Here is a 23,425-nt window from a genome sequence, read left to right on the forward strand (position 1 = left end):
TCAGAAGTGAGAACTTCACATTTATTTCCTTTGTCCCTGGAAGTGCTGGAATTGTAAAGGCAGTGATAGTGAAAAAGGTTGAGGTGGAGCGTTTTATGTGTCTAGACATGAAGCTTTTTAGAACTGAAACTTGTTACAGCTGGAGTATTTTGATGCTCTTCTGCACCTGGATTGCATGCAGCACCTGAATGAGACACCACTGAAGTTACAAGCTCTATGTGGATGGTCATTACTTGACAGTGACTTTATAAAACTATGTTTTTCCAGTGAGGGTGATTGGGCACTGGCAAGGTTGCCCAGAGAGGTTGTGGAGTCTCCATCTTCAGAGATAGTAAAAAACATCTGGGCAGCATTTGGGGTGGGACAGGGATGGACAGACAGACACTGCTTGGTCAGGGAATTGGATCAAAGGACAACAAGACATGCCTCCAACCTCAAACTTCCTGTGATTCCTTTGCTTCTAAGTCTGCAAAGAGCTCATACTTTACATATCTTTCCATATTTTTTCTCCCTTGCCTTTGTTGGAGAATTCATTGCCAAGAAAAAAGGTGAATTTGCTCTGGGAAGTCTTGCTGCTTCCCAGCAAAGTACACAAATAAGTTTGCACGTACTGATAGAGCAGACAAAGTGCTGGCACACATAGGTGCATGTTTATGTGGCAGTTTGGTCCACTGGAATATCTTATCCTGGCTAGTTAAATGCATGCTGGCACTCTCTGCCTAGAGGAGTTGCTTCTTGTGAGACCAACAAGGACTGACAGATAGCAGTCAGAAGATTATAGTGCTCTTGGTAGCAGCAGGGAGCGTAGAGCAGAGAAGATGGGTGTATAAAAGTGATTTTCATTGGTGTTCATTTTTGGGGCTGTTTTGGCTTAGTTTTGACTGGGTTGGTTGAGGGTTTTTTTTGTGTATTGGGGTGGGGTTGTTTTAAGGACTATTGATGAAAAGAAATATTGCAGCATGCTGTGGCAGTGTGGTCAATAAAAAGTTCCTTTACCCTCTAATTCAAAATCTGGGCTTCAGCTAGGAATTATAGTTTATTCTCTTTTGAACTTCACCGAGTACATAAATACAGAAATGATGTTCCAATCCTAGCAGGGACATCAAATGTTCTCTCTTTTTGCTCCGTCTTGAAAGGATCTATTAGTATTGTTTGTAGTTAGGAGTATATGCATTGTATTCCTGCGGGAAATCATGGCTGTAAATTAAATGGATGCATACACACACATATATATAAAAGCGTAATTAAATTATGTTCTATTACTTCAGTTCTACATATGAAATAATTCATAAAACTGGAGGAAATAATGTTCTTTCATTATTATTCACCATAGATGAGTGAGTTGTCAAGGACATGACTTTCTGCCTCTACTTTGATATTGCTATTAAAGTATTAGTTTTCTTTTGCATTTCCAGTAATCCCTAAAGCCAATTGTGACATTTTCTCAATCCCATATACCCAGTCTAAATACATACATTTGTCTAGCTCTAATTCCAGCACGTGTTGGTGTCAGATTTTTTCTGTATGCTACGTCAGTTATGGATATATCCCATTCCACCCAGTGTAGTATCTGTCTCAGATAACCAACCCAGGCAGCAGTAGAGACTCTGCTTTGAAGTTCAGTAAACATATGTATTGCCTCATTGATTAGAAGATGTTTCCAGCCTCTCTGCCAGTGATCCTATGGTAGCTGTCTTTAAACTGGAAGCATTTTGATGTAGAGCTAGGCTGTTATGTTGAAGGTACTTGATAAACTGGTGTTGTTGAGTATTTGTCTTAGAGTGTTAATGATGACTTAATGACTACTAGCTTTGTGCTGGATCTGAGAAACTTTTTCCTGGTCATTAATCAAGCCAGCATACGTTGCGTGCTGGTTTATTACTCTCTGAGGATTGGTATGTGTTGTAGCCACTGTTTATAATTAATCTCTATCTGTATGTCATCAGTGCCTAATTTGTCTTGTGTGCACATACTAATACTAGGTAAGAAAAATGATGCAGTTCTGATTCACGGCCCTGCTAGTCCATAGGGACTTGACCTGCAGGGCCATGTATTGTGACCCAGTGAACTTCCAACGGCACTTTGTCATACGTGCTGTGGAGTTCACAGCCAGGCATTACAGACCTATGAAATACATTGGATGCAGAAGTAATACTTGCACACGAAAGCTTTTGAATTGAAGTCCCTTTAAAAAGGATGCAGCTGCAATATGAATGGGGACCTGAACAGTTTCCCTCATCATGAGTAGTGCCTTGTTCTTTGCAGGAAAGAGCTCGCAGTGCCACTGCGGCTGTCTTTGTCCCCTGGAAAACCAACCATGACTTGGAAATGTGGGACTGCTGCTCAGAAACCCCTGCTTGTAAAAGGCAGTAAAGATGCAAAACTTTTGAGCATTGAGCCATTCTCATTATGATTTCCAAATACAATGTTTCGAAAGCTTGTTCCATGCACTCACCCATGGAAATATTGACCAAAGTTTGCTATTGTTTGATAATGAATTTTATTATTCGTATCAGAGATTTGAAAGAAAGTTTCTTCTGGGCAGGAGTCTCTGCTGCTGCTGGGGCGAAGGTTCTGGCTGGGAGGTGCTTTGCTTGACAAACCTGGATGGCCCAGTATTCATTAATCCTGGTGGCTGATAGTCATCTAAGAGAGACCTCAGCCAGGCTGAAGCTTTGAAATTGGCTTTGGGGATGATAATGTACTCCATTTAGTACTGATTGCTTTTGGTAGGGATATTTTTTGGTAGGGATATGATCACTTCCTGTGTCTTCATCAGTTTTGGTATTGTGCAGTTGTGTTGGCTTTGATGTACAACTTTCTAAACCAGTACTGAGTACTGAGCAATTCTTAAAACTATAAAATACATTACTGTTCAGATCTACATAAAATTACATGAAATTGAGGGTACCAGTCCTGTATCTCTGTGTGTCAGTGTGTCTCCATGGTCCGAATCGTAGGAAATGAATAAGAAGAAAGACAGCAGAAAGAAATAAGTGACATAATGCAAGATTAAACTAAATCCAGAATAATACAGCAGTAGAAAAAAATAAAGTATATGTCTGAATTAAACCTTTCTGTGGAAGTTTATGGGATCTGTGCATGATTTAAGCAGAAACTAAGGAGCTCATTCTTATGCCAGAGGGCAGCTGTTTCACAGAGAAAAATTCTGGGCTAGTGCAGTTGTGCATCTTCTTTTTTGGGACTGCACATCTACCTGCTGAGTTCTGGGGGCTTTGAAGCACTTTGATTTTGAAGTGCCTTTCATGTAAGAAGAGCCCTGCATAAAGGTGGCAACCGACAAAGCACCTTGCTTGGTAAAACTAAATTCTGTAAAACATAAGTAATCAAGATTTGACGCATAAATTGATGGCTTATTGTCACTGCAGTACTCATCCTTCTGAATTCTCTTGTTTGGGACCATGTGAAAGCTGGTTTGTAAGGATGCAATGGTTTTCACAAGCCTCAAAAAGCTTAGGTGACCTGTGTTGTTCAAAAATTAAGCAGGCAGAGTGTCAATATTGGTTCTAGCCTTGTTTTGGATAAACAAGTGGAAGGAAACTGCTCACAGCTGTGTGCCTGCTCCCCCAGTTGTAGATGGCATTGGGGGAAACCACTTGTATCTTGGTGGCTGTAGCCTGATTCCCCAAAGCAATGTATGCAGTAAACGCAAAACCAGCGTATTTCAGGCATGTACCAGGAATACACAAGTGCATGTTCTAGCTTTTACAGTAGTGTCATTTTAATAAGTCAGATTATTTTTTTTTTTTTCTGGGGGGAGGTGAGAGGTGTCTTTATCTTCTCTTCCTTCTGACTCAATTCCATGATCTCCTGCTATCTAAACAAATATCACAGCTTGAACTGCTGTGACTGCATCATGGGTCTCCTAGTAAGTGTTCAGTCATGCCAGATGCTCTACAAATGCAAAGGATGTATAAACACATGCGCTGTCCTTTTGGATCAGATCTCTTGTCTGTCCTTAACAAGAGCCAGCAGCAGACATTTCAGAAGAGCGCATAAAAAGCATGCAGTAGACAGATACGTGATAGTTTGCCCTCCTGTTCCAGGAAAAAGATACATTTTATGCCCTGGAGCATGGATTTTAATAGCCTTCAACAATATTTTGGTATAATCATCAACTGTTATAATTGCTCTGGATCATCTTGTCAACTTTATAAATGCCTACTCCATTTTTTAATCATGCTGGACCAGAAAAAAAAAAAAAGTGTGACACTGAATTACACATTTTGGATTTATGCTGTATGTGGTGTTTAGCCTCAAAAGTTTACAAATAAATGAGAGGAGAATTTTGTTTTAGAGAAGAAGTTTGCAAATAGAGAATAAATTCATTTTAGAGAGCGGATTAGGCAAAAAAAAAAAACATTTTCTGAAAGTGCAAATATCAAATAGATTTGCAAAACACTGGGATCAGTGTGAGGCTGGCACATGTATATTGTTATTTTAGATTATTGGCACTTTCTTCCCATTCCCAACTATAGGCTCCTGCTGCATTTGTAAATCTTCATCCTAAAGGTAGGATTGATGTCACCCATCTTCTGCCATCTAAATCTTAACCTTTAAATTAAACTAATCTTTGGACTCTGTCTGCAATCACCAGAGAGATGGGGACCACAGGGAAAGATTCTTGCAAGAAGATAGCTCAAGGTAGATAAGAGGAATTGCCTTTTGTCAGTAACTCTTGCTGCCATTAAAGCTAGAAGAGGGAGAGATCCCACATGATAGTGAGCTCCCTAGCTCAAACAGGAACTAGTCGTAAGCCTTGTCTAGCAGGTGTTTGCGCAGAAAATCTGGAAGAGCAAGATTCGTCAGCAACCCTGAGCAGCCCAGTCCAAGGCTTACTGTCCCTGCTGCTACCTGGAATTTTGTTGCTGTGCCTTCGTTACTCCTTCCCCTGCTACAGCTTTGTATTCCTCAGTCTGTGGGAAGTGGCTGCTGTGTGCAGCATCCTGTGGGGAGCAGCTAGAGGTTTCTCCAGTTTGGAATTTGGAGTGAATCAGAGCAGCTATCTGGTAAAGCTGACCTGCAGAAGGGTTACATACTGTTAATTAACCCAAGTCAATTAATACAGGTATTCCAGCAGGTGACTAAACTTCTGATTTAGCCCCATTCGTTTCCACATGTAGCTCCAGGCAGATGTAGAGAAGTGAACACAAGCACTCTAACTTGGAGCTAAAGCCATATTTTCTGCTACCCCACTGTGTCTGAGCACATCGCTGGAGTTACTGAGTGGTTTGAGATTTTTGTCATTTGTCTCCTTCATTCCCTGGCTAACTAATTCCCTGCTTCTCTCTTTTTCTCTTTCCCCTTTCCTTTCTGACAGGCAGTCAGAGCTGTGACAAAAAATCACAGGTCTCAGACTCATGTTTGGCATGTGGGTGTTGAGTTCCACCTCTCCTCATCCCTGGCTGGAAGGAGGAGAGGTTGATGTTGGTGACATCGGGAGTGGCGGTTATTATGTCAGAGATGGGCAAGTGTGGGGCTGGTGATGGGGCTGAGTGTGCTGCAGCGGTGGAAGGACAAAGTCCCAGTGACCAGCCGGAAACCTCCAGTCTCTCCATTCCTAGGCCAGAATTTGGCAGTGTACCCATGACAATAAATGAGGCAAGCTGTGCAGTGGACGAGTTCTGTCCTCAGTTGCATCCTAAAGCTGAAAATAAGAGGTTCTCTGTTACTGATGCATTGCGATACAGTGCAGAACATGTATAGGATTGCAAGCAAAGAAATAACCAAAATAATATCTCATTGTTGCTGTGGATCCATATTCCATTCATAATAGGCATTTGACCCTTTACATGCTACACTGAGTTTCATTTGCAGGATACCTTTATATCTCTTCTGAATTTCTTAATATTCTTTGATTTAGATCTGGCTTTTAATAGTTGAGTGTATTGCTGAATTTTTGTTTGTGTTTGTCTAGTGAGATAGGTTGTAGTTAAGTGTAATGTGCGGTGTAAGTAAAGAGGAATTGCTGTATGCAAACCGTAATTTTCATGTACTTACTGATTTGAGTGCTGTGATGAAAGGGATGTATCACAGCATTTTTATCACGTCAGCTGCTGTCTTTGTCTCTTTACCTGAAGGACGACAAAGGGCCCCCTTTCATCTGGAGGATTATGAGGCCATTATGGTAAGGTTGGGTTGACATTGTTGGAGCTTTCATCTTTTGTTCTAAGTTTTGAAGCATTATTTGTGGTTCTCTTGTTCCCTGCCTCATGACTTGATGTTTAGTGAGAGTAGAAAGCAGCTGCTTGCCAGAGGTGTTCAGGAAAAATCATTAAACTCAGGAGGGAGGGAAGGACAAAGAAAGAAGGATCAGCTGAGTGCTATGCCCTGGTTGGTGATGACCCTACAGGTTTGGACCTCAGTTCTAGTTGCACAGTGAGTACAGTACCTGCATCCCTGCTTCTGTCCTGTCACCTTTGCCTAAGCAAAATCTCTTTAATCATGAAACACGACATACTGCCCAGTTTTGTACCTCTAATCGCAAGACAGAGGTCCCTTAGCTGATGGATGCATGAACTGATGAAAGAATGAGAGATCAGAGGATGTAAGCAGAGACATTGACAGTAGGCAGTGCTGACTTGTTTTCTGTCTGTATTTTTAGCCATCCACTCAGTTTTTTCAACTTTAAGTTGGTTACATGAACCTGGGAATTATCTGCAGGGTCCCAAACTGGGAGGAGCTGGAACAGGGGGATTTGCCTGTAAATCTTTGCTCTCCTGCTCTCTTCAAGTGCTTTTCTGTCTGGAGGTTGCCTATTCACTCTTGCTTTTGTAGGTATAAATGAAATGCTTCCCATTTGTGTGCAGAGAAAGGTAATTCCTTTTGGGTGAACTCCAAATAAAGAAAACTCTTATTTTGTAGTTGGCTCTTGTATTTGCCTTTAGTGATTAGTGTGTATTCCTCAATATTTCATATATAAAGCAGAACACATAGGAATATATCTCTGTGGTAATGAGGATTGTGATACAATTTTTGATTGTAACATTTTTATTTCTTTTTTTATTGTTCCTTTTTCCTGGTATTCTTTGCTCAAAATTTCAATCCTTCACCTTTATGCTTGTGTCCTACAGGCTAGTAGAGACCCAAGCCTGCACATTTCTTGTGTGTCTGTGAGGAGATGGAGCTGTGGCCACACTTTCTGCTGGTGCTGTTAGCTGCAGGTTTCACATCCCATACAGATGAAAAAAGCATTTGTGCTGAACTCTTCAGTTTCTCCATGTGCAAGGAGATGATGTACCAGGGGAGGTGACTCTTCCTGAGTCAACAGACCCAACTCAAACCCTACAAAACCATCTCAGTTGGCAGACAAGTCCCAAGGAGTTCAGTGGGGAGGCAGGTGGATTAAGAGGGCTGGTTTTCAATGGGTAGAGTCTGACTTGAAGAGCACAACATGCTTTCTATGCCAAATAACAAGATTGTTACTAATTCCTTTCTTCCAGGGCTTAAAATCCAGTGTGCTGGCACTGGTCCCATACATTATACATTGCTTCCCAAGCCTAGCTGCAGGGTTGTCCATACATAAATCCTCACTTGCGGTTTGACAGCAAGGTGAAGGATGATGACTGAGCAGGGTACAGATCCGGGTGAGAAATGTGGTTTTAGAGGGAGCATTGGGATGGGGATGCACCCTGCTCAGAGGACACGTATTGGTGCGGAGAGCACTGTAGCTGATGTGCCTTTGCTGATCTCTGTTGGCTTGAATGCGCTTGTCAGGACTAGGCAATACCACAGATGCAGCCCTGCTACACCTTTCTCTTCCTCTTGTATTTTACAGCATCACCTTCTATTAAGCTTCTTGTGGATGACCCGATAGTGGTGAACCCTGGAGAAGCAATCACCTTAGTCTGTGTGACGACAGGAGGGGAGCCAGCCCCTAGCCTGACGTGGGTGAGGTCTGCCGGCATCCTGCCCGAGAAGACGGTGCTGAATGGTGGCACTTTAACAATACCTGCCATCACGTCAGAAGATGCTGGCACATACAGTTGCATCGCCAATAACAATGTTGGAAATCCTGCAAAAAAGTCCACCAATATCATCGTAAGAGGTAAGTTGAGCTGGCAAACTATGAACCTTTATCTTGAGAGATTAATGGAATCCTAATTGGATGGGATAGCAGTGTTCATGTAGTGGTGTCCTGTTTCCGTATGTATTTCTGGTAATTTCTAATCATGTATGAGATAAACTAGTGGCTCTTGTGCTGGGCTCAAATCCCTTGTTTGGAACAAGGGTAGCGTCATTCCTGTTTGTATTACGGAGATGCAGCAGCTCTCGCATCCAAACTGTTAGAGACATAAGTGCCAAAGGACACCACATCTTTTGGGCAGTGCCTGTGCTGGTCCCTTGCATAGACTGTCTTGGCCGCGAATGCATCCTGAGCTCCTGGAGATGTTGTTACCTATGTCACCTTTTTCTTCCTCCTCATCAGCTGAACATGTTATTGAAATTAAAGCTGTTGTGCATGCTGTGAATCTGCTGCCATCAGACAACTGCTCCCTGGGTAGGAGCTTTACATTAGTATCTATGCTTTAATTATACTAAATAGCAGGATAAATGTCTGTCTTAGATACAAGTAAGGGAAGAGCACTTGCAGAACAATTACTGCCAGGTGGAGAGAAACTCTCCCCAGTTTATCACTTTCTGGATAACCCCAGGGACATGGCCATTTTGTTTGAAGAAAGAGTTCAATTGGCTGATAGGCGTAATCGGAGTGAACTAATCTACCTGAACCAAACAGTTTGTCTGAAACTAATTTTCTGTAATCCAGTCTGTGAATGGTAGTGAAACATGAACTCCCACGATATAGGAACTTCAAATAATAGCATGTGATTAATCATTCTCAGGAGAAAGTTCTGTATGAAGAGCCACTGGTGTGAATATTTTATGGAAGCCATAACCTCTGTTCACTTCTTTATTGCCCAACATACAGTCTTTAGCAAGATGAAGAATTAGAAGCTATTTCTATTCCAAGGGTCAGCTAGGGAGCATTGCATCAGCCTAGATCTGCAGGATTTTATCAGGAGATGTCAACAGATTTGTTTTTAATACTCTATTTCCATTTGAATTTTTGACATTTGTCTTAGGGGTTTTGTTGTCAAGAGGCAAAAGCAGTCTTGTTTCAGGAACCAGCATCGACATTAATTTGCTGTGATTTACAATAGTGATGAGGTTGTGCAGGGGAGATGTGAGTGAAACACTTGGAATAAGCAAAGGGAGAAAAGGTTTTGTTGGAAAAGAAATCTTGATATTTTAATTGACCCAGCAGACAGCACTGGAAAGCCCAGAGGAAAAGCTAAAGTCTCCAGCTCCCTGCAGATACAAATTTCATGAGTCATAGCATAATAAAAATATGCCATCACAATTTTATTTATAAAAGACCATGCCTATGAGATGCCTAGGAGCTGCAAGATGTTGAACAAACTATCATTAAAACATTTGAGATGGCTTTTTCCTTCCTCTTTGCCATATGGCCCTGTTGATTCTGAGAAGGGATTGCAATGAGGAACAACCCATTAAATACAGGAAGCACAGTTCCCTTCTAGCCCAAATACATTACTTCCTGCTATGATTTTTGCCTTATTATTTCTGTTAAAGGGGAAGAACTGTCTTTTAGGAAAAAAAAAACAACCCAACCTTTATTCCAGTTTTATCTTTACTAAAAGTGATGCTGAGTTTAGGAATAAAATATAACAGAAATTTTGTATCAGAGTTTTGAATCTTAGAATCAAATAGGTTGGAAAAGACCTTTAAGATCATCAAGTCCATTTGATTCTACATTGTGTATATATTTCTTAGCTTTTTGTGTGTAGCTCACTGTTTCTCTTGATTTCACCCCTTATTTCGTTGTTGCATATCAGAATTTTCACATAGCAGCTGAAGAGAAAAGAATATTTACTTGAAATAGCAGCTAAGCTTTGCAGCAGAAGCACTTGGAAAATGGAGTTCATATCTTCTGTCAGGTGGATTTCCAGTCTCAGGATTAGAAAATAATCTTACCCCGAAAGAAATGTTGTTTTTCTCAAAACATCATCAGGGCTCAGAATAACTTTTTTTCCCTTTAAAATTCACTATATTTCACCGTGCATTTATCTAAAAGTGCATACACTTTCCTGTTTTTGTGGCTTACTGCCCACGTCTGTGACTATCCACCAGATCTGACTGTGAACCCACTGGGAATGACACTGTACGACCACCACACCTTTAAAAATACTGAAAACCTCTGAACCCAGAATAATCCAGAATGAAACAACAAAAAGTAAATAAGTCAGTAATAAAAGTAATTTATCTTTTTTGAAGGCCAGAAATTATGTGGATCAGTAAGCAACTGAGGCACCAGATGAGGCTGTGAATTCATAAGTAGATTCAGGCATTGTGGTGCCAAAGTGTATTCAGGTCTGTGCTCCTCCATCAGTCATTTCAGAGACCCTTAAAAAGTGGGGGAAAATACAGTGAAAGTGCAGGATGACCAGCTACGACAGCTTAGGCAAATATGTGTCACCTGAGAGATGGTGCAAAATGCGCCTGCATGGAAGTGCTGTGTAATGAGTGTTCGCTGCTACTTCACCGTGTAAATAAGTAATTTCTGCAATTGCCATGTGCTGCTGAAAGAGTGGTGGGATAATGGGTGCTGCTAATGGTCTCAGTGCTTTGCTTTCCATCAGTTAGCTCCCAGGAGTTCTCTGGAAGCCTCCTAATATACATAAACATTTAATATGTTCTTTGTTTTTCCACTGCTACTTTGTTTCCCCCACTTCAAGTGGGCATTGGCCCAGAAGGAGATACCTATTCGTAATATAAAAAACAGACTGAAGCTGCCATTGCAGCAAGGAGCCCGTTTGGTCATAATTGTCTTTTGGGTTACTGTTTATTTATTTATTTGTTAGTTCTCTTTTGGCCTGTATAGCTTAAAAGGAGTTATAAATCTTTCTATAAAAACAAAGAGTGCTTACTCACAAGTTCAGATGAATGTGAATCCCTTGCAAAACAACAGGTGCTGCACACAGCTGCTGAGGGAAAAGACTCTCTCATACCCTGCCCCCTTAAGCAGTTAAATTAATACTTGCAGATAAAGCAACATCCTTTAAAGATACCCCTTTCTCAAGAAAGTTGTAAGCTGCAAACTCTGCTCTATTTGTTCTGCTGAGCTGTTGTGTTAGGGCCTTTCCCTTTCAGACATCAGTTAATGTTAGTGAAAGTTTTGCTGAGATGATAAATCGTTTTGAGAACCACACCACCTTTCTGAAGAGGCACAAACATAATGCAGTATCCTTCATTTCCTCCATTTGTTATCAATGGGAGCTCACTAGAGGCAAATCAGCAACCATGTATTGTTTACCTGTCGAAATCTTAGTGAGAAGCTCTGTGAAATACAGGCGTTTTAAAGAATGTCATTGTCAGCTTAGCTCTACCCAAAGTTATTGGAGAATATTTCATTCCATCAAAGGCATTGTCATCCATCAAGGTGTCTTGAGTCAAACCAGAGAAAGAAGAAATGCTCTCTCATTTTAGCAAAGCTGGCTGCTTACCAATTCTAATTATGAAAGTTTCTTTCTAAGTATTTTCTTTAGATTAATGAGTTCTTTAAATGATTGCAAGTCTGCTAGCATATGATTATTGGTGGGTGTTCTCATTAGTGGCATCTTCACATCCTGCTCTCAGTCTGATGATTAGAATAGCTTCCCATAACATATTTCTAGACAAAACCGTCAGAAAGCAGAGGACACTCTAAGGGAATCTTGACTCCTCTCATTCTAGTAATACTTGATGGCTTTATCATTCTCTTAAAAAGCTCTCTCAGGTATCAAATCCAACATACCCCCTCCAGACAAAGCTCCCAACAAACTTCAACCTTCATGTCTGATGTATGCATTTTTAGTTGTGCTTACTTGGAGGGTGTTTTGTTTTTCTGATTTTTCCATGGTAGAGAAAAAAAGAAGTTTCTCTGATGTAATGAAGATTAGTCATAAAGACCAGGATGGGGGAAATCTGTTGCACTTCTTTCAGAGTTCTTTCTCACCCAGGATATTTCTGTTAATTTTCTTTCATCATGAATTTGTCACTACATACCTCTGTTGGTCTCAACAAGTGAATGATAGTCTTCGTAGGGATCTTTTGTTAATTAAATAAGAAGGAAACATACATGCACATAAATTTGTGTTAAAATGCAAAACCTTGCTTGCTTATAGCCCTTTGGCCAACACAAGTGGTGATATGGATACTTCTTCAGGTCCCGTGCACACACGGCTACACAGAGAAGACTTCACATTATTTCCAGGAGCTTGGTAGTGAGAGACCTCACCTCTGATACGGCCCCAGACTCAGTTCTTTGCCTTGATGTGGCATGGAAAGTTGGACATCCAACTTATCCCATGTCCCAGGAAACTTACAGCCTGAGGAGCTTTTAGACTTCGCTGTTGGAGGTTATTTTACTCCTTCAGAATTCTCTCTTCAATGCATATTTGGGGAGGGAAGCAGAGAAATGGTAAGAGAAGAAGAGAAATGGTAATATTAGCCTTGTAATCTGTAAGATGCTACATAAAAACATGATCATTACAACACCATAGAGATTTTGGGTGACGATTGGAAATGTCAAAAGAGGCAGGAATCAAGATAATCGTATGTCTGCAGCTTCTGGAAAATTATACATTTTCAACATGACTCAGACTGGGTACTCAGAATTATGAGAGCATGGAAGAATAAATATTCTAAAGACACTGTGAAAGGGATAATGAAAATAAAATCTCTCTGTAACTACCAGTATGTTAATGCAGAATTAAAGGCTTTTGATGATGAAGGATGTAAGGTGGCTTCTCCATCTAGTAAGAGAGCAAAAATGGGTGGCATCTTTAAAAAGCACCTGCACATCAGACTGGGAAAAAGGTAGAGTCAGAGAAAAGTTTTATAGGTCTAAAAACGTTTACATTCTTACAGGTTTTCAGTATTGAGCACTGAAATGGTTTGGAAGGGTGTCAGCATATACCAACTTTATTGCTTCATCAACAACTCCTCCTATTGCATTCTTGAAAAAGATCACTTTCTCTCTTCCATTGAAACTGCAACATTTTTTTAGTGCCAGTTGATTCTGATTGTGTGACTTTTTCCTTCCATGAAGTGGAAACACAGTATTTAGAGTTAATTTTTCAAAGGGGTGGGATTCCCTGTCAGTTTAAATATAAAGTAATGACCTGTGATCAGCATTAGCACAGAAGCTTTTTCTGACCAAAAAGCACTCTGGGGAAATGCATTTAAAGGCCAAAATTGCTGGAAGTACCTATTGTATTACATCTTTTAAAACGGTATGTGAACTGTGTGGTAGTGACTGCTAATAAGAAGGTGAAGAGGGAGGGGGAAAGGAAGGAAGAAAAAAAAGAAAAAAGATGAGCATTGGGAAATAAGTGAAAATTTTGTTGCTTTTGTAATAGAGTTGAAAAAATATATCTTTACAGTATTACCGGTATTACTGATGTCTGTTCTCTCACACCCGCTTACTCCTCTGCTTTCCTGCAACAGCTCTGTTTATCCCAGAACTTTTTATTAGGAATTTCCCTGGTTGGCTGGTTTAGCAGTTGCATGAAGTAAAGGATAAAAATAAGACTGTCTGGTTACACATCAGCACCTCTGCTGTCACCCCTCAGATCCTCAAATGCTGTTAATTGAAATGTGAGCAGGGCTCCCGTGGGCTGATACTGAGGACCAGAACAGAGGCAATGCTCACAAGTTTTATTCAAGAGGTGGAAATTGGGTTTTGGCAGCACCCATGACAGCCATCACCCCAGTAGTTGTGGTGGATGCTGGCCGAGTCATGTATCCATTTGACACTCATAACTGTTAAATGGCATCATCTGTGATGCTGTGAGCACTGTTTGGAGATGCTGGCTCTGGAATGCCAAGTCTAAAATGTTGTGTTTTCTGTACAACATGCAGAAGGACCTTTGGGGTTTTTTTCCTTCTTCTTTTCCATCTCTCTGTATTCTGGGAAGGTCTCACCGCAGACTGATTATACTAGTGCTTATTTCATAGCTGGAGAAAGCCAAAAGGCTTGGCAAATATCCATACACATAAAATGGGCATTACTACACCACAGAGATGGCCACCGTTGACTTCCTAATGAGGGGCCATGCAGACACATGGAGCTTCTTTGTGTGTGGTGCTGCAGAGCTGTGGGTGCTGCAGGCTGCGGGTGCTGCTGGCAGAGATGAGCTCCTCAGGATGTTTCAGTAGGTTGGAAATTCAGCAACTCCTGTTCTGTCTTTCAGTACCCATTAATGGTGACGCTTTCTTGGGACAGACTAGAAATCAAGTGTGAATTCATGAATGTACCAAGGTTTTGAAATTCATATACCAGATAAGGACATCTGTCTTTATCACAGGCACCCATTTCATCTCATCTCTTGTACAATCTTCTTTTTCCTTTTCTTTTTTTCTTTCATTTTTTTTTTTTTTTTTTTTCCAAATGACTAACTCTACTTGCAATTTCCAGAGGTTTCTTTCAGAACCCTCCCAGCTCTTCCCAGGAGTCTCTTCCCATATCTAACTGCTCTGACACTGAGATCCAATCTCAGTGCCATTACAGCCAATGCCTGGGGTAGGTTTGCCATCACTTGAAAGTAGCTTTCATAGAATCCTGAATCCTAGAATTGTCTAGGTTGGAAGGGACCTTAAAGATTATCTAGTTCAAACCCTCCTGCTATGGGCAGGGGCACCTTCCCCTGGACCAGGTTGCTCAAAGCTCCGTCCAGCCTGGACTTGAACATTTCCAGGGATGGGGCTTTGCTGTGGAATGGCATCAGACAAGATTTGCTGATGCCATGCTGGCATGGAAGGCTGGCTTTGTTTTTGATGAACCACCATGGCAGTTGGCACCTTCACCTGGCCAGGTGCCCTCCCTGTCCTCCCTCTTGCATTATGCCAATGTGTATTTTTTTATCATAATCATAAGCATTTACTTAACTCTTGGTTTTAACAGCACTCACCACCTTGCTTAGTTTCTCTTGTGTCTTGTTGGACAGGACAAACTGCCTTCCTCTGGTGTGGGGTTTAAATGGACCTTTTAAAACTGTTTGCAAATGGGCTCTGGGATAGACCCCTGCAGTAGTTGAAGAATAGTTCTGTAAATTGTAGACTGGACGTCAGCTTGGTCTCCCACCCCACACAGCCCTCGCAGCTCCCTGTGGGAGCCAGTGCCTCTGCAGGCATCTCCCTGGGGCCTCTTCCAGATTTTTAAGCATGAGTACAGTTTAGTCCAAAAAAAGAAAAAGCCAGCCAATTCTGATTCTTCCACCTGGAGGTGTAACCTGTGAATGCAATTTCAGTGAGATAAGATTTTAGTCTAGAAGACCTGATCTTACAGCACATCCATTGGGTTGCTACAATCATAAGTTACCAGCATGCTATCCTAAAAGTTTACAGCTCTGAGAATGAATGTGTAAAAAAGTTGAGCTTCAGAGTTGAATAAGTCCATTTATTTTTATTGTCTGCAATAGCACTCTCAGGTATGTACACTGTCTCCCAGCCTGGAGTGTATCATGGATGAGTTCATAAAATGGTTTCATATAAAAATGTAGATGGTTTATTGATTCTTCTGCTCTTTCATTAGGACTTTCCAGAATTTTTGTGTACAGAAATTTTATTTTTACATAGGTTTGATGCTCTGCAAATTGTTGCATGTTCCCTGCTGAGCAATACATATATATAAAGGAGCAATACATATATATAAAGGTATTATCAGAGGAGGTTTCAAGAGGTAGTATTAATTTGATCTCTCTTAATCTGGCCCTTGCCTTGTGGCTGCTTCATGTCACCATGTTCATTCTTCATTGGGGGCAGGGAAATTAAATTTATCCTTACTTTTGGTTAGCTAACAATTATTAACTACTAATGCATGATAAATTTGTTTTGCAGAGGTGTGGCATCATAGTTTGTTATTGTCTTAGATATTGGCTGATTAATATGTAATGAGGTCTGTGTAGTCTTAAAAGCATTATTTTGGCAGAAAAAATGTACTTTTTCAAAGTTTTGATTTATCTTCACGGGAAACAGAAGAGAGAACAGTGCACAGTGTTTTGTTCTGATGTTACCAAGACACTTTGATGACCTTGAAATGTGTTTTAAGGTACTTGTGATGCATCAGGCAGATGTGAATGAGATTGGTAGGTCTTTGCCCAGTCTGACAAACCATTTTGGAAAGTTTGATGGGGTCCCTATTAATTTTTGAGGCACTGAACTGTGAAATAAAAACAAACTGTTGAAGGGGAATGCATCCCATGTTGGTACAAATCCAGGCTCTAATGAAATCCTGCAGTTGAATAAAGCTGTTGAGCCACACAAGAAGCAGGAGGTGGGGGTAGTCCATTATGGGAGCCTTGGAAACTGGGGGTTTGCTCTAGGTTTTGGAGGAAAGACAAGTACTGTGTGCCAGTTTCGTTTGCAGTGTGTGGGCAAAGAGAAGAGTGAGGATTAGCAATGTATTACTTTTGGGCATCCAGGAAAACTTAGCGAGGCTTTTCCATTTTTTTTTTTTTTTTTTTTTACAGTATTGGCACAAGAATTAAAGGCATTAGCCTGGGAAAACACCCAGCTGTACTGTTCAGAGGATTTATAATTTGCTTGGCATGTGCACAGCCCACTGGGGATTGTGTCAGCTTCTCTGAATTGTTTAATTTATATCCCAGTTCTTGTCTTCTGAATTGTTTAATTTATATCCCAGTTCTTGTCTGACTTGTAATAAGACTTGTGTAGCTCCCATTTGCCTATGAGTTAGGCAGTCTATGGGATGGGGCAGCCCTTAGCCCACTGCTCCGGTCAGGATGGTGTTCCCTGTCTCTTCTTGGCAAGCTATAAATGTGAGATTTTGTAGCATAGGAAATATGTGGTTTTGTTGGTTATTTTGTTTGTGGGGTTTTGGGTTTTTTTCTTTTGTTCTGCTTGGGGTTGCAGAAAGTACTGAATGCCAGCTGCCAGTTTGTCACCTCTGCTTATTGACCATTTTTTGCTATTTCACCCTCATGTACCCAACTAGATGTGTTTGAATCATTATCTGTGTGTGCTTAAAATGCTTGATCAAAGCCACCTTCCACCAGGCAGTTGGTACTGATCCCTTGTAGGACACTGCAGAAAAAACAGATTTTGCCTCCCCAAATCAGCTTTTAATGGTGTGACACCACTGGGGTGACTCCTGGTTTTCACCGTCGGGGAACCACAGGCAGAAGGTTGTTCAGTCTCCATGCCTGGAGGTTTTCAAGCCTTGAACAACCCCATTTTAGCTCAGATCTAGCCCTTATTTGAGCAGGAGATTGGCCTGGAGACCTCCTGAACACCCTCCCCACTGATGTATTTCTACGTACCTATAGGTCTCCGCTCTTATACTGATGCCTATTTCTCTTGAATATTTACTTCTAAAAGCAGTTAAAAGAGAAACCATGCTGTGTTTTACCTACTTTGATCTTGGCTTCATCTATTTAAAGGATCCTATACTGAGTAAATTGTAAACTGAAATCTTCTTCATTACAAAGAAGTATACACCTCCTCTTCGTTCAGAAGAAAAGCAGTGAAAGAAATAGGAGCTAATTAACTAGAGCACACGTAAAAACAGACATCTGACACATGTTAACTCCAGAATAATAAATCATCTTTCTTTTAAAAATTAGAAGCTTTTATAAAAATAGAGACAAAACCTGAAATCTCTCTTCAGTATTTGCATTTAAACTGAAAATGTGAATGCATGTGATCTTGTAAGTGCCAAATAACTACTTGATATTAAAAAGTTTGGAGATGCTCTAGTAGAAGATGTTTGACAGCTTAATTGTTCTGATAGCTACTGAAAGTTAAGGTTTTAAAAAGCTTTTTTTAAAAACCATGTTGACAGAAGAAAAAATGAACTGTTGGTAAAATGCTGAGTGTATGTGTCAGTTTTTTAGCAAGACTTTACAGGTCTGTCTTTGGATAGAAAGGTGACTATAGGCAACATTCAGGCAGCATAATTTTGTCAAAAATACCTTTCAGAGTCCTAAATACCCTACTTAAGAAATTTGTATTTTGAGAGCAGTCAACATCAGTGCATTCTCCCTAAAAGCTCTGTGACTATTTATGTAGTTACACTAGTTTTTAATGTTCTCCTTATGACCCAATCAAGGTGCACCCTGCCTGCTCTCTGAGCAGGTGTATATTCTGCTGGAGAGAGTTCTTTTATCCAAAAACATCAAATAGCATTATTTGCTGCAATTGCAGGTGAAGCTAGCTCTATGCAGAGCTTTTGGGTAATTTTATTTGATGTTAGACTGACTTTTGAATTTTGAGCAAAGCGTTCAGACTGCCTTTCAGACTAAGAAAGTTTCTGTATCTCAGCAGTGGACCAAGCAGTTACAGGGTTATGGAGATGAGCCATAAGGTAAGAGAGGCTTCCCTCCTAGAGGAGAAATAAAACAGTATGATGACCTTGGCAGACCTTGTGGTTACCTGTCAGCCAAGAAAGAATCTGAGTAACAGAGTACAAAATAAATACAGCAGCACTGTGGGCAAACTAGTGAGACTTTGAGTATTTTATTAAAAATAATGTGGGCTTGTGCTATGCAGAAGATGTGGAGGGATTGGAGGGATCTATCCCATCTATTTTCTTTTCATCCATTTTGTTATTTCTGTAAAAGAAGAAGGTGAAGCCTATGGCAAGGCACAAGGTGGTCACTCTAGGAGTTTCTAGGTCCTACAAACTGGCTGGAGAGCAAAGCAGAAGTTGGTGTATTTCCAGTTTTGGTTTTTGGGGGGTTTATTGCTTTTTCAGGTTCCAAGAATGACTGGGGAGGGTGGCTACTTTTACTGAAAAACATGGAATTGTGCCTTGATTTGGTCTCTATGGTGGATCTTCCAGATGCTGCCAGTCCACATCTAGCATGGTTTATTGAGACTCAGTTTAAACACCCCAGGGAGGGGATGGGTCCTTCGGATCTGTGGTGCAGCATGGTTTTCAAGATCATTCAGAGATGAAAAGCAAAAACTGGGTGGAAGGATTTGTTGCTTCATAATCAATCTTTGATTTTAAAAAAAAACACAAACTACAAAAAAATGTGATTATAGTAGCTGAGTGGTAGAATAACACAAAAAAAACCCAAAGGTGAGCAGTGAAAATAGGAAGCAGAAGGACTTGCAGCAGCCTTGGCATATCCAGAGGGAAGAGCTCAAGCACGCAAGGCTGCTGTTTATGCGGTTCAATTTGTGGCCAGTGTTCTGTCTAATTAGAAGTGCTCAGTGCACAGCGATGATGAGGAACTGCAGATGGAACTGTGAACTGCAGCTTTTCTTTTCTCTATCCATTATTTTAATTAGTCACCAGAAGATGTTTGAGCCTTTAACCACATATTTTACTGTTTCTTAAATGCATCTTCTTTAAGTAACACTGAATTTTGACATAATTTTTTCCCCTGTTTATATTATTCTCCCAAATCCTTTAGTCTTATTTCCCTTACTGTTTGGAAAATTGACTTTTTAATGCACCAGCCGGAGACAAAGGTTTTATTCAACAAACTTACCATTTCAACATCTGCATCTCATTAGTGAAGCTTCTTATTATTTATTGTCCAAGAGTCACACCATGCTCCATACTCAGAACCACCAATACATCATGAGGTCCAGATTCAATAGAGCAAAGTTTTCTACCCCTGACCTGGCTACAGGTTGCTTGACTGAAGTGTGGCATGAGGCACATGTCCAGGTTGGATCTTAGGTTCACTTGAACTTGAGTTTAAGCTGAGACATTCCTTTGCATTGGGGAAACAGGGTGGTGTTAAAAAGCATCTCTGTTTGTAAATGTAGTTTCCTATTTGTTATTGAAATTTTCCATACATGGTTGCATGTTCATAACAGTGCTGAACATGATGGATGATAGTCATCCATCAGAAAATAACAGGAGTCATTATCTATAGGACACTTCAGAGCAGGCTTGTCTGTGTACAGTATTGGTGTGCGGACTATGGGTGCCGCAGTTGTCCTTTCCTAGAGCGCAGTTGTTACTGACATGGAGAGTTGATATATGCAAACTTTGTTACTTGGAGTGTGGTTTTGCTCTTCTGTTTTAGAATTAGGCTAGAAGACTGTAATACTGAATGATCTCTTTGTTATTTTCCTTTCAAAACCTCTGTTGGGTGACAAAAGAAATTTGAGTTTTCAGTGTTCCTTATACACAAAATAGTGTCAAAACTTATTTTACTGTAACAGAATTAAGTTTAAAAGACTGCACTGTGATATTCACCAATGACAAAGATATCTTGGACAGTTGTTAAATTGTCTTTACCCAGCTTAGCTCCTTGATAATACAGTTAAAGGCAATATCCTGTAGAACACTGAAGACGAAGCAGCTTTGTTGCCTATGGCCAAAATAAAGACTTTGGAGCTTATGATAGGACCTTTTTTTTTTTTTCTTCAATGGATGTGATAGTGGTATGCATGTTAATGAAGAAAGAAATATCAGAGAAGGTTTTCCTGAGTCTTTTTTCAGTGAGAATGACTTTTTATTTAGTACAGAAATCTATTTATGCTGAGCTTTCACATAAAGATAAATAAACTGGACAATAGGGACTGCACTGCAGTTTCCAAGGTGTGGTACCTGAGCAGATTCCTTTGTTTCATACATTCATTCACTTAATCATTCAGACAAATGACTGTGAAATCTGGCCTTGCCTGACACAGGATGCATTTGAAACCCAGACTCTCTCTCAATGGTTTTGGAGGATCCTGAAAGACAGCTGGATCTGGAGGTGAAGGTATTTGCACTTGCTTGATAAAATGCCAGTGCTGGGTGCCTAGAAACAAGTGACATGCTGGATGCTGAGTTTAGCAAACCTCCAAAACATACTTGTGGTGCTCCAAGGCACAGGCAGGTCTTTATGTCTGCATGGCAGATTCAGGTGACATTCTTACCTTGTTCAGTGGGAACTGCTTAAAACAAAATCACTCAATAGTCTTAGCAAAATGTGAAGGGGAGCAATCAAAATTAGGCAAAGCTTCTTCTGGTGAGTGCGCAGAGGCTGGACCTCATGTGGTATCCAACTGCTCAGTCAAGGTTAAAATCAGTAATTTGCACAGATCTGCAACTTAGTGTTGCTGTGGCTGCACACAGATACAAACAGCAGCAAACACAAAGCCAAGCATTCCTCAGTGCTCTATGTCAGCTTCAGAATCAGCCAATGGCCAATAGTTATTATGACCAAACATGCAAATAGCACTGCAGCTACTTTATTCTGTTAATGGTGTTTAATGCCATTCATATGTCATGAAATGTCCATTGGCAAAAATATGAACATTCTAATGCTTTAAAGGAAGATCTGGAGTTGAATCAGGGTAGGGATGGGATGATACAGCTTAACCTGATGAATACAAATAGACGTTAGTTGAGATAATTAAATGCATTTTATTACTTTGAAATGTAATTAATGGGGGAGGGCAAAGACAGTTTTGTGAGGAATTTGAGGACAAGAATTGTTTCATCTTTGTTTATTCAATCAAATCATAGTTCTTTGGGGTCTCTTTGGAGAAAGACTGGCACTTTCCTGAGTCTCAGAGTACAGTTACAGACTTATTTGCATGTTTGCTGCCATTTTTTTGCCCCTGTATGTTGATTATGTTCTGAAGTCTCTGTTGGGAAGCAGCTGTGGTTAGCATCTGCAGCACCATCTCACACATTTTTTTGGCTAACATGGTGTCTCTTTCAGTCACTATATCTAACCCCATGGAAAACTTCAAATGCTGTCTCAAATGTAACTGATAATACAGTGAAAAGCGAGAGTCAGAATCCATTGCAGATTTCAATATACTTGATAGTATGTAGGGGTATGGCTGGAAATTATGGTCCAAGGACTTACAGATGGGGATAATTCAAACGATTGTTTTATGGAGATTGAGCGTGAATGCAAACCTGTGTGCAGAATACATAGAGAAATCACTTTTCTATTACCAGGTTCAACTCAGGTGTTCCCAAGAGGTCACACACAATGTAAATCAGTCAGGTCTTTTTGGAGACCACATCTAGCGTATGTGTTTCTAAGACTACACCTAGCCTGCAAGAAACGGCTTTGTCTTCCCAAGCCTGCTGCAGGCAGTCACTCTGGAGAGGTCTGCTGACCCCAGGTCATTTTGTCAAGGGGAATCCTTCTGGTTCTGGATCTGAGACTATCTTAACTGGGCCTTTCATTGCCATAATAACCATTTGTTCAAAGATCTGAGCAGGGACACCCCAGCACGTCCTGTCTCTGGATCATCCACTGTCCTGACCTGCTACAGCGTAATCTGACCGCCAAAGAATTGTGCAGAGCATACACCTGAGCTAAGTATTTTTCCATACATCCAAATAAAAGGAGTTCAGAGGAGAACTGAGAACTCAGGAAGTTTCCAGAACTTCTGAAGTGAAGGAAAAAGTCACTTTGCTCTATTCCTTTTCTTCCTCCATTCCCCCAAACCAGACCTCTTAGTGACTCTGAAGCCATGTGAACATGCACCCTTTATCTTAGCTTGCAGACAGTATTGTAACACTAATTGTAACAAAGGACAGATGAAAGTTGATGTGACTTTTCCATTAGACCTTTTTGTTTATTTATAGGACTGAGAAACTGCTGAAATGTCTGTGCGAGCACTCAAAACAAAGAAGAAATAATCGGAAATAAAAATAATTTATTGAGGTTACTAGCAACTAATTCTGGTTTAAATGTGCCGCTCATCATGCCTATCAAGTTGTGGGGTTTATTTCCCTGTCTGAAAGCTATTTCCATAATATATTTATTGGTGTTTGTGTATCTAAGCATAGTTTATTCTTCCATTTTCAAATAAAAAAGTTCAGCTCAAGTTTCAAAGTTACTTGCTGTGGCTGTTTCCAGCTGTCTTATAATGTATGGTTCGTCTTTGTGAATGTTTGCTCTGCTTCCTGGGGATCCAGCTGCAGCTTTTAAAAGGGAGCGAGATGCGCTTGGTGAAGACTAGTGCATTCTGGTGCAAAAATTTAATCTTAATAAAATTCAGGACACTTTCTTAACTAAATGAAATAATAAATTTTTAAGTACATATCAACAACTTGGATTCTTGAATACATGGTTACAACTGAATAGCAGCACCCAGACAAGTGTCTTTCATGCCATACCTAATCAGTACAACAAATACAGCATTTTTTCATTCTCTGATAAAAAGAGCTGGCTTCCACAGTGGAAGAAGTTCCTCACACCATATGTAAGGGGCTGTCTACAAGTAGCCCAATTTTATACTGTTTTCCCACATTGAAAAAAAACACTAATTATTAATTAAATGTTAATTCTTTTCAAACTTGTGAAAGCGCTGATTCAGCCTGGCATTTGTGAGCTCCAGAGAGTTGTTTTGTTCAACAAGCTATGTGCTAACAAAACTGAGTCTGAATTAGCATTTTCAGCACTCA

At 40.4% G+C, this 23,425-nt stretch overlaps 1 protein-coding gene across 1 annotated transcript in view; it reads left to right on the top strand.

Annotated features, from left to right (window-relative positions):
* Positions 1-23,425, top strand: part of MDGA2 (MAM domain containing glycosylphosphatidylinositol anchor 2) — a 375,792-nt gene that overhangs the window by 212,905 nt on the left and 139,462 nt on the right. Inside the window, exon 6 of the mRNA XM_057403838.1 lies at positions 7,799-8,068. Within this exon, the coding sequence (XP_057259821.1) occupies positions 7,799-8,068 (270 nt within the window). The remainder of the gene's footprint in view (positions 1-7,798; positions 8,069-23,425) is intronic.

This window comes from Pezoporus wallicus, unplaced genomic scaffold (assembly GCF_028554395.1).
Source record: "Pezoporus wallicus isolate ANWC-B61680 ecotype Strahan unplaced genomic scaffold, APGP_CSIRO_Pwel_v1 contig_7227, whole genome shotgun sequence".
NCBI lineage: Eukaryota > Metazoa > Chordata > Aves > Psittaciformes > Psittacidae > Pezoporus > Pezoporus wallicus.